The 10,619-nt window shown below is 39.7% G+C and overlaps 1 protein-coding gene across 1 annotated transcript in view; it reads right to left on the bottom strand.

Moving 5' to 3' along the window:
* MCF2L2 (MCF.2 cell line derived transforming sequence-like 2) overlaps positions 1 to 10,619 on the bottom strand; it is a 200,840-nt gene that overhangs the window by 151,647 nt on the left and 38,574 nt on the right. The window contains exon 5 of the mRNA XM_077754581.1: positions 9,323 to 9,437. Coding sequence (XP_077610707.1) covers positions 9,323 to 9,437 — 115 coding nt within the window. The remainder of the gene's footprint in view (positions 1 to 9,322; positions 9,438 to 10,619) is intronic.

The raw sequence follows: 10,619 nt of genomic DNA, 5'->3' as shown, positions 1-10,619 counted from the left end.
TGAAGAAATGAATCTCAGATGTGAGACAGAACACCCTTGTTATCACTAACACTGTCTGCTAGAAATCAATGCATCCGTGCTATTTTATATAAAAAATTCCATACTCAGACAAACTGTCAACCAAGTGTGAGGACAAAATGCAGCCATCTTTTTTGACATTTAAAACCTTGTACATTATACTTGCCATACACTCTTCCTGAAAAAGTAATAACTTGAAAGTTTTCCATAGAAAACGAAATCACTGTGTTGTATACCTGAAACTAATATAACATTGTGTGTCACCTATACTTCAATTTAAAAATATTTTTTAATTTTCTTAATGTTTATTTATTTTTGAGAAAGAGACAGAGTATGAGCAGGAGAGGAACAGATAGAGAGTGAGACAGAATCTGAAGCCTGTTCCAGGCTCCAAGCTGTCAGCACAGAGCCTAAGGCGGGGCCCAAACTCACCATGAGATCATGACTTGAGCCAAAGTCAGATACTTAACCGACTGAGCCACCCAGGCACCCCCTCTCCCAAAAAAAATTTTTTTAAGAAAAAAAAATGAACAACCTTCCCAGAGATACAGTAAAAAACAATCCCAGGTCGACATCTAGCAGCAGGTTCAGATAATAGCAATTATAAGGGTAGGCCAGAGGGCCTCAAAAAAAGTCTTCAAGAAAAAAATATTTGTATTACATAAATTCTATGAAAAAGAATGCAAGATATATGCTACTGCATAAATATGAAAAAAAGACAATTAGAAATTACAAGAGAGGGGTATCTGAGTGGCTCAGTGGGTTAAGCTTCCAACTCTTGGTTTCCATTCAGGTCATGATCTCCAGGTTCCTGGGTTCAAGCCCCATGTCAGGCTCTTCACTAGCAGCAGAGTCTGCTTGGGATACTCTCTCCCTCTCTCTCTGTCCTTCCTCTCCTCACATGCACATGCATGCGCACCCACTCTCTTTCTCTCAAAATAAATAAATTAATTAAAGAAAAAAGAAAGGAAATGGCAAGGGAAAAGGTAAATAAAAAGACATTGCCTGAGTCTGAAATGAATTAAACTGCAGAATGATTTTGAGCAACTGATGGATTTTTAGAAAAGAGAACCCATTTTACCTTAACATGTGTAGCACTCCTTTGAGTGACACAGGTTTAATGACATAGAATTACATTTATCACCCTAGAGGTCTGAACATATTACATGTATAAATGCATTTTACTGATTTCTGTGTATAGAATCAGCCTAGAGTCAAAGAAAAACCCACATAGAGTAAAAATGTAAATTACATCACAAGTCTTACCAATTGAAAGAAAGTGGTATATAGGTAGAAGAACTTGAAAGATGAGAGAGAGTAAAGAAAGATGGAAATATGTGGTAAAAGTCAACAGATATTATCTAAGGTTGCTGCATTACCAAATAGAGTTAACTGTGTTCTTTAAATTTATCATGGTAACCATTATATGATCTAAAAATAATAATGTAACTGACAAAAATTAGGGGGTGAAAGGGAGCAAGAATAGAGAAGCATCATAAGAATGCAAAATTCATTTTTCATAGCAAAGAACCACAAGATATTGTCTAAAGGTAATAATCAAAAAGTAAAAACATAGATTTGTAAATTAGCACCAGGGACATCACCACCAGAATATTATCTAAAAATTTCATGTTATGGTTGATGTAAATAGGACCAAGCCAGGAGTCAAGAAATCTAAGTCCTAAGCTTTACTTTTTACTAGCTATGTATAATTCTCAAACTGGGGTCCTCAGACCAGCAGTGGTAGCAACTCCATTTTGTAAATAAAGTTTTATTGCCACACAGCCACACTCATTGGTCTATTATTACCTATATTTGCTTTTCAGCAACAGCAGAGTTCAGTAGTTGAGGCAGAGATCATATGGCCTGCAAAGCCTACAATATTTACTCTCTGGTCCTTTACAGAAAAAGTTTGATGTCCTTTAACCTAGAATATTCCGACTGATAATATTGAGTGCACAACATTACTAAATGTAGTTCAATGTTTATCATCCCAATGAAATTATAAAGCTTATTCAATCAGAAAGGTATTTGTGCTAATAATGTCTAGTCTTTTAAGAAGGTATTATGGAGTAACTGAATCCTTCTACCCCATCATTCTCAGGACCCCTTAAACTAGTAAGTAATAAATAGTAAATATCCATGTAATAATTAGTAAATCAATAAATAGTATAAAATATAAAATAAAATAAACAGCAAAAATCAACACCCTCTGTGGCTCACAGAGTTTTAGGAAATGTTATTGACCACATAATGACTTGTAGAGGGCATGATGAGTTGCCTGTTCTCCATCCACAGCTTGATTTTTAAAAAACAACATTGAGGGGCACCTGGGTGGCTCAGTCAGTTCAGCATCCAGCTCTTGGTTTCAGCTCAGGTCATTATCTCATGTTTCATGAGTTTGAGCCCCACATCAGGCCCTGTGCTGACAGTGTGGAAACTGCTTGGAAGTCTCTCTCTCTCCCCTTCTCTTTCTCTCAAGATAACTAAATAAACTTAAAAAAAGGCAACATTCACATTTTAAAGTTAATACCACATCCAATATCTCGCCCAACTTCATCTCAATTCTTCAAACCACCCCATCACCAAAATAATCTACATCATATAATAAATAGGAGATGAGGCTGTGTGTTATAGGTTGTGGCAATTATCTTCTTTATAACTGATAATGCCACTGAATAAGGCCAAATTCCAGATATTTACAACCATTAGCACCCATAAATTCAAGCAAGAGGCTGTACTTTGAATGTCTAAAGAAACCTAAATTGAACATATCAGAAAAGGGAAAGTAGGTTCCTATGTGAACAGGACAGGTGACACAATGCAGGATGGTTAAGATATTCCAAAGCAAATGAAAGAAAAGCCATTATGCACACACTAGGTCATCCTACTGGTGAGAAATACTGTCAGACTCCTAGTCTTATACAGAGAAGGACAGGAATCTAACATATTAAATGTTTTTCTTCTGCCCTCTGGAATAATTCATTCAAACTATCTTGCCATATAAGACTTACTTGCCAGTGTTACCATTTATTCATAACAAATCCATGGGGTGCTCTCAAATTTTGAGGCTTAGCTGAGTGCCCAAGTTCTGGCCTCTCAAAGCATCCTTCCTGGGGGCTCCGAGGTAAATCCACCCATGCTGGGCGATGCAACAGGTCAACAGGACTCCCCATCCTGGACCTCTATCCTTAGAAGTCAAACAAATTATTCCATCTCCCTGACCCTGAGGAGCAATTCCACAGCCAGTCCAGGAAATAACATACCTCACCCTTGCCACTCAATCAAAGCAACCCTTTTCCAAAGAATGCTATTCAAAGCCATTTAAAACAGGTGCTTTTTTATTGCCTTCCTTATTTTATTTTTTTTAACTTTTTTTTAATGTTTTATTTATTTCTAGGAGAGAGAGAGAGAGACGGTGTGAGCAGGGGAGGGTCAGAGAGAGAGGGAGTCACAGACTGAAACAGGCTCCAGGCTCCCAGCTGGCAGTCAGCACAGAGCCCGACTGGGGCTCGAACCCACGAACCGCGAGATCATGACCTAAGCGAAAGTCGGACGCCCAACCGACTAAGCCACCCAGGCGCCCCTTTTATTGCCTTCCTAACAGTAAGAGGCCCAGATTGAGCTTACTTCATTGGCGGGGCTTGTTTCTAAAGCTGACAAATTGTTATAATCCCATTCACTGTTTTTATTATTTGTTTGTTTGGATGGAAGAGGGGCAGAGGGAGAGAGACAGAGCAAATCTCAAGCAGGCTCCATGCCCGAGTGTGGAGCCCCACACAGCTCAGCGTGGAGCCCCACACAGAATTGAATCCCATGACCCTGGGGTCATGACCCAAGCTGAAATCAAGAGTCAGATACTTAACCAACTAAGCCACAGAGGCGCCCCATTCAGTTTTTTAATACAAGGAGAAACTCGCATTATAATTCACAAGGCAAACAGTCACAGTGTCCTTCTCCCCACCCCCTTTCCTAAAGTAGAAATGCTAGACAGCATTCTCTCAGACAGCATATCATAAATAAGGATATGACTCATCTCAAAGACTATTAATCAGGCTTTATGGGAGGAAAATGGACACAGGAGGATTCTTCAAACTTAAACAGGTCTCTCAACAAATTCATTATAGAAAAGATATTTTAGAAATAGTAAATCATCATAAAATTCATCACTGTTCTGAAATATGACTCTGGTACCATCTAATAAAAGTACATTCTACAATCCCTTTCAAACAATGAACTCAAAACTATGAGTAAAACAAAGAAACTGAATAGAGTAATTCAATAATAAAAGGCCATGCTGAGTTATACAAATATTGATTTTGAGAAAACAACTGTGATCTAAAAATAGCTGACCATCTCAGTTGTTCAGAATGTTTTTACTAAAGCCTTTTCAAACCACTTGGCTACAATCTGTCACCACAGGGAACATGTTTTAAGTGACAATATCTTACATAAGTAATACCTCTGAGAAACTGACTTCTAGGTTTATTCTGCTGTTATAAGATAGATTCTGAAAACCCTTAGTAGTATAAATACATAGCAGATGGTACCTGATAGGCTAAAGTGAGCCCTCAGTTGTTATTGGAAACATAACAGTGATGTGTTATGATACTTTTTATATTTTATATATATTTTAATACCAATGATACTTTTTTTATATATATTTTAATACCAAGAGATCCATGTGGGAAGATTTATAATTCAATAGTTATGTATTACATACAATTCACAAAGATATCCCAGAGTCAGGAAAGCTCCAGAAATAGAATTTTTGCCTTTTATTGCATTTAAAGAGAAGAAATACAGAACTATGAAGGCAAAAGTAAAAGATTGGGTGCTGCTCTCTGTCTTTCAACTTCCCCACATGCCCCACTACTGCATCTTATCCAAAAGCTAAGCCTGAGTCCACATTTTCCTCCTCACACCTCAAACGCCCCTTCCCTTTTACCATAGTGTCTGCCTATCAGCACCCAGCACAGTGAGTCCCTTGGCTGCACATTGGGTCACCCAAGGAGCTTCCAACACTGCTGGAGCTCAGGCCACACCTTGAAAATTTCTGATTTTAGTCTGAGTTCTGGTCTGGACATCAGGATTTTTTAAAACTCCCCAAGTGATGCTAATGTCCAGCTAAGATGCTAGGGAAACACAGTCCTAGCATACTTTTGGGTAAGGAAGAGGCAGACAAAGTATCAAAATAAAACAAGATGAAACAATGAAAACCAAAATGGGGCTCAATTCCACCTGCCCAGACAAGCAGTAAGATCTGTCTGCATATACAATTCCTAAAGCCATTAGTTTCTCACTCTTCCCCTCCCCAGCCCTGACCAGTCCCAATGCCTGTCCTTTCTGTCCATTCCTTTCTAGCCAGTCCTCCTGCCAACATGCTAGTGTACACCCCTTCACTTTGCACCCATCCCAGTCTAGAACTCCCTTATCAGTCTCCCTGCCACCTTTTCTTGACTCCATCTGATCCACTCATCACACCACCACCAGATTAACCAGGTTGTCATTCTCCATCTCAAAACCTCCAACCTCCTCTTCCTAAGTCTAAACTACTTAACTTGGTGGGAAAGGCCTTGCCTAGTCTGTTGCCAAATGTCTTTCCAGCTCTTGTTTTTCACTACTGAAAAGGAGCCTCTCTCTGTTCTGATCAACCTGGATGGCCTATAATTCCCCAAACATACTCTTTTTAAGACTTCAAAATCCAGGGGTGTCTGGAAATAGAAGTTAAATGTTTTGCTCCAGATCACACAGCTAATGAGCAGTAGAATGTGGATTTCATTCCAGATTTGGGTTGTGTCCAGAGCTCTTAAACATCACCTTATTCTCTCTTTCTGGAATGTTGCCTTCCTTATCTACCTGTGGAAATCTTACCTATCTTCTACCTTCATTCCTAAAGTTTTCCTTGTTTTTCCTGTCTGAAGTGACTTTTCTCTCTTCTGGTCATCTATAGTACTTTGTTTGCATATTTCACAAAATATCATGACAACATAGTCATGTAATGAGCTTCTTGAGGTTCAAGACTTACTGTCTTATGGCCTTGTTGGTCCTTCATAGCACCTAATAACACCATCCACACTGATGGCACTCAGCAAAGATCTGGTGAAGAATGAGCTGCCATGGGAAGCTTTCTTCACTCACCCAACCTTATTAATTTCAGGCACAGAGATATCCTTTCCCCACCCTGGGTATCCTGCCATCCTCCTCTCCTAGTGCTACAATTCTTCCTTGTTCTGTGTCATGAGCCCTCCACCAGTTGCCTATAAAACATTTTGCAACCTGGGAAAGGTTCTGTTGCCTGGTTACTACTGTAGGACTTAGAAAGATGCATACTGTGAAAATAGGAATCATAAAAGAAACAAGGCTGGTTTCATTCTCTGAAACCTGAAATGAAACCTGGAAAGCAAGGTTCAAGTCAAATTTACTTTTTGGGCCTTCTTTTCCATTGTCTCTGTTTTATGTTGAAAGAAAGAGGGGTGAGGCAGCTAGTAGGTATGAGCAAATGCCAGGAAGAGGAAAGGGGAATAACTGGTCAGACAGCTATTCTTTCTGAAACAGCCTTGTAGGAAACTAAAAAAAAAAAAAAAAAACTCCCTATTTACCAGAAATTATATAAGGAATATATAAACAGCTACCCCCTTGTTTTGTCTTATCTTCTACATCTGGGAGATAGGGGTTGGACCCCTCTATGCTTCTCTCTACACTGGTCTATATGGCATTCAATGTATGCTCCTTGGTATGACTCAGAAAAGACTACAAGTACAAGGTGAAAACCACCCACTTTGTTTAGCATATGAGTACACCCAGGGATTCAGTAAAATTAGGCAGTGAGTTTTAAGCAAATATAATGAGAATAGGGGGAGGCATTTCCACCTGTTGCCCATCTCCCTGCTCAACCCCTTCCTTTGTAGCTCCCCATGGAAGAAGAAGTTGCTGAACTGATGGCTGTCATTGCTTTGGAATGCAACTGAGCCAAAGAGGAAGACCAGGTTCAACTCCTTACAACCCAGAGAGGTTAAGGCAGGAGTAAAGATGGGTTCCCCTCTCTCTGTCAGCAGCCTCCTTCTCATCCTATAAGAAATACCCTTTTTTAAATTTTTTAATGGTTTTTATTTATTTATGAGGGTCAGAGAGAGACAGCGTGAGCAGGGGAGGGTCAGAGAGAGAGACGCATACAGAATGTGAAACAGGCTCCAGGTTCTGAGCTAGCTGTCAGCACAGAGCCTGACGCAGGGCTCGAACTCACGAACCGTGAGATCATGACCTGAGCTGAAGTCAGATGCTTAACCGACTGAGCCACCCAGGCACCCCAAGAAATACTCTTTTTTGATTGAAATGAATTATATCTGAACTGGAAATTCTACTAATAATATTTCTTGAGAAGTACTATGTGCAGAGCACACTGTGCTAGAGCTAGGGATAAAAGGAATGTTGTGGACGAAATGACACAAAGGACAAGACACACACAAAAGACAGACAGAGACACAACTCCGGCCGGAGGAACAATTCTACGCAAGCCCCTCTTGCGGTTTATTTTATACCCGGTAACTGGATACAAACTGAAATCTACAAGATGCATTCCTTTACCAATTAAGGGCAAGTAGCCAAACACATTTCAAGGACAGGTGGGAGCAAAGGGAGGAAGCGACCACAACATGTTTACTAAGAGGCCTGCTCACAATTCCAGGCTCCTCCTTATTTCTAAGGAGGGCATGTTCCCTTGTTTGCGAGCGGACCATTAAACTTGGATATTGTGTGCAGGCCTCCTGGCAGAGCATCCTGTTTGCAGGCATGCTTTGCCCAGGCAGGGAGCCCCGTGTGCAGGCACATCCCCACGTCCCTAACCATGCTTTCTTGTGGTCACTGTCGGGCTCCCACAAGGAAAAACAAAACAAGAAAACAAAACAAAAGCATTGTCCCCTACTCTTGAATCATTCACAGTTTAATGGGAAAGGCAGAAATAACTTCCATATACTATGGTGTTATAGAAAAGGTAAGCTCAGGAATCTGTAAAAATTAAGAATCTGTGAGAGCAGAACTGAAGTCAGGGAAGGATTCCTTAAAGAAATTAGGTCAGACTGAAGGCTGATGAATGTGTTGAAATTAGACAGGCCAAGAAGGATGGGAAACGTGCTCAGCAGAGAGAACTGCCTGGGCACAGCCCAGAAACACAGCATTCTTCCTTCAATACAACAGAATCCCAAATCCTTATGTGTCTGCATAACATATACCATTTTCAGGGATCAAAAGAAGAAAGGAAAGGAATTAGTGAAATATAATTTAAGCACTACACTTCAAAGAAGTGCATTGAAAAATAAAATCCATAGCCCTCTCTGAAGAAATAAGAATAGTAATAAACAAAAACAAATGCAAATCTTTTAGAGTGGCTTTGGTTAAAGCAAACAACTCAACTTCCTAATCTCCACAGTGGGATGAAATTGCAGGTGGCCTTTCAATGATAAAGCTGGTGTTGACCCCGAAATCCATGAGGCAAATGGAAGGCAAGCTAAACAGCATATACATGGCTGTTGTGTAAATTCCCATCACAGCAATTTAAGTAAGAGATGACATCATAAGCCCTATAAACCCACAGAAGGCAAGGCCTTTCCTGGCTGGAGAGTGGACACAGCACTATCAAAGAGTTGGATCTGGACCTCACTCCCATCTCTATCTTTGTCTGGGAAATGGCTGTCACCAATGTGAACTCTGTCCCACACTCCACCCCTTGGAGGCCTGGGTACTGACTGACTCAACTGGATAAAGGTGTAAGGCTTGGGCCAGAGAGAGTAGAAACAGCAGATGCCCAAAAACATCTCTGTCATGGTCTTGGCTACAAACACAGTTTTTATTCCCAGCCTTTGATTCCTTGCTCTGTGCCTTAGATTCTCCATCTGAATATGGAGAATCCCTTATTTATGGGAGATAAACTAAATAACTCCTAACATGGCTTGACTTCCTTGAGCAATAGCCATGTGTCCCAGATGACAGGCTCTAGGAAGCTAGAATCACCTAAATGTAGAGCAATAAACCTGAAGGGGCAAAGTCAGCATTAGCTGTTCAACCAATGTTTCATTCACTCAACAATGTTTATTAAGTACCTCCTATGTGTGCATCATAGTCAAAACTGACACTCACTTATCATTGTTTTCTAGTCTCTTCCTCTATCCCTTGTCTTTGATGGATACATCAGAGAAATTGGCCAAGCTATATACCAGTGAAGATTCCATCTCAACCCAGCCCTGCCACATGGGAAATTCAGAATAAAAGTAACTAGGAAGCCAGCAAAACGCTGTGTTCAGCTCACCTGGGGATGCTAGTCAGGTAGGTCATGACATTCAAGAAGTCTTCCTCTGTGATGTGTTTGAACCCCACAAACTCTGGAAAAGTGATGATGGGGGCACCATCTTTTCCTCGGCCTCCTGCAACAAAAATGGGTGGTCAAGATGTTAATAAAATGTTTTCATGTCACATCTCTGTAGGTAAAGGGACTTTGATTAATATCAAGTGGGGAGATACATACTGGCCTCCCTCTTTTCTATCTGTATTATTTCAGACTAGAATGTGGGAAGGCTGACATGGAATTATTTTGAACAAGTGTCTTCTTCATGCTTACTCAAGTATCTGATATTGTAATAATCCAATTTTTAAATCCTCTGAAGACAGTTGCTATATAAAAGATAGTACTAATTTAATTCCTTTAGCACAGGTGGAACACTAAGTAATGTCAATAAAAATGTATAATATTGTTCTTAATTTTTGTAGTCAACAAATATCAAAGGTAAAATAGCATGGTGGTCAAGAGAATTTTGCTCTAAAATCAGGCTCGTTAAAATCCTGCTCTGCCACTTAATTTCTATGTGACTTCATGCAAAGATCGTTCATCTAAATAGGAGTTTCCATAAATATATACATATATATATAATAGGAATAATATTTTTACCTACCTCTAAAGGTTTTGTGAGGATTAAGTGAGAACATATATGAAAAACACATTAGTAGAGTGCTTATTGGATATAAGTGCTTAATAAATAGTCACCATTATTATGGTTATTATTACTACAAGGAGGCAATAACGACCTGCCCTTCAATAACTTACCAACAGAGATAAAAAATATCACTGTAAGAATAAAAATGTAAAATTAATATGTAAATATTTAATCCAGGGACACTTGGGTGGCTTAGTCTACTTGGGCTCAGGTCGTGATCTCTCTATTCATGAGTTCAAGCCTGTGCTGACAGCTCAGAGCCTAGAGCCTGCTTTGGATTCTGTGTCTCCCTTTCTCTCTGTCCCTCCCCCACTCACACTCTGTCTCTCCCTCAAAAATGGATAAACACTAAAAAAAAAAAAAACAATTATAGATTTAATCCATTGGAGCAGAGGCCACTAGATTAAATTAAATGGATTATATTTCCTCATCTCCTTGCAGCTAGATGCAGCTATATGACTGAGTTCTAGCTCTGTGGTTCCCAAATTGTGTCTCAGGTACCCAGGAAACCACCATGAATTTGCAAGAATCATGAATATTTTAAATGTTTGAGGGAAATAGCAATAGTTGGCATGTATTGGACACCATGCATGCTACTAGCTTGAGATAGTTCAC

Source organism: Crocuta crocuta, unplaced genomic scaffold, assembly GCF_008692635.1.
Source record: "Crocuta crocuta isolate KB4526 unplaced genomic scaffold, BGI_CrCroc_1.0 scaffold70, whole genome shotgun sequence".
NCBI lineage: Eukaryota > Metazoa > Chordata > Mammalia > Carnivora > Hyaenidae > Crocuta > Crocuta crocuta.
Note: the sequence above shows the minus strand (reverse complement) of the source record. Positions and strands in the feature narration are given on the sequence as shown.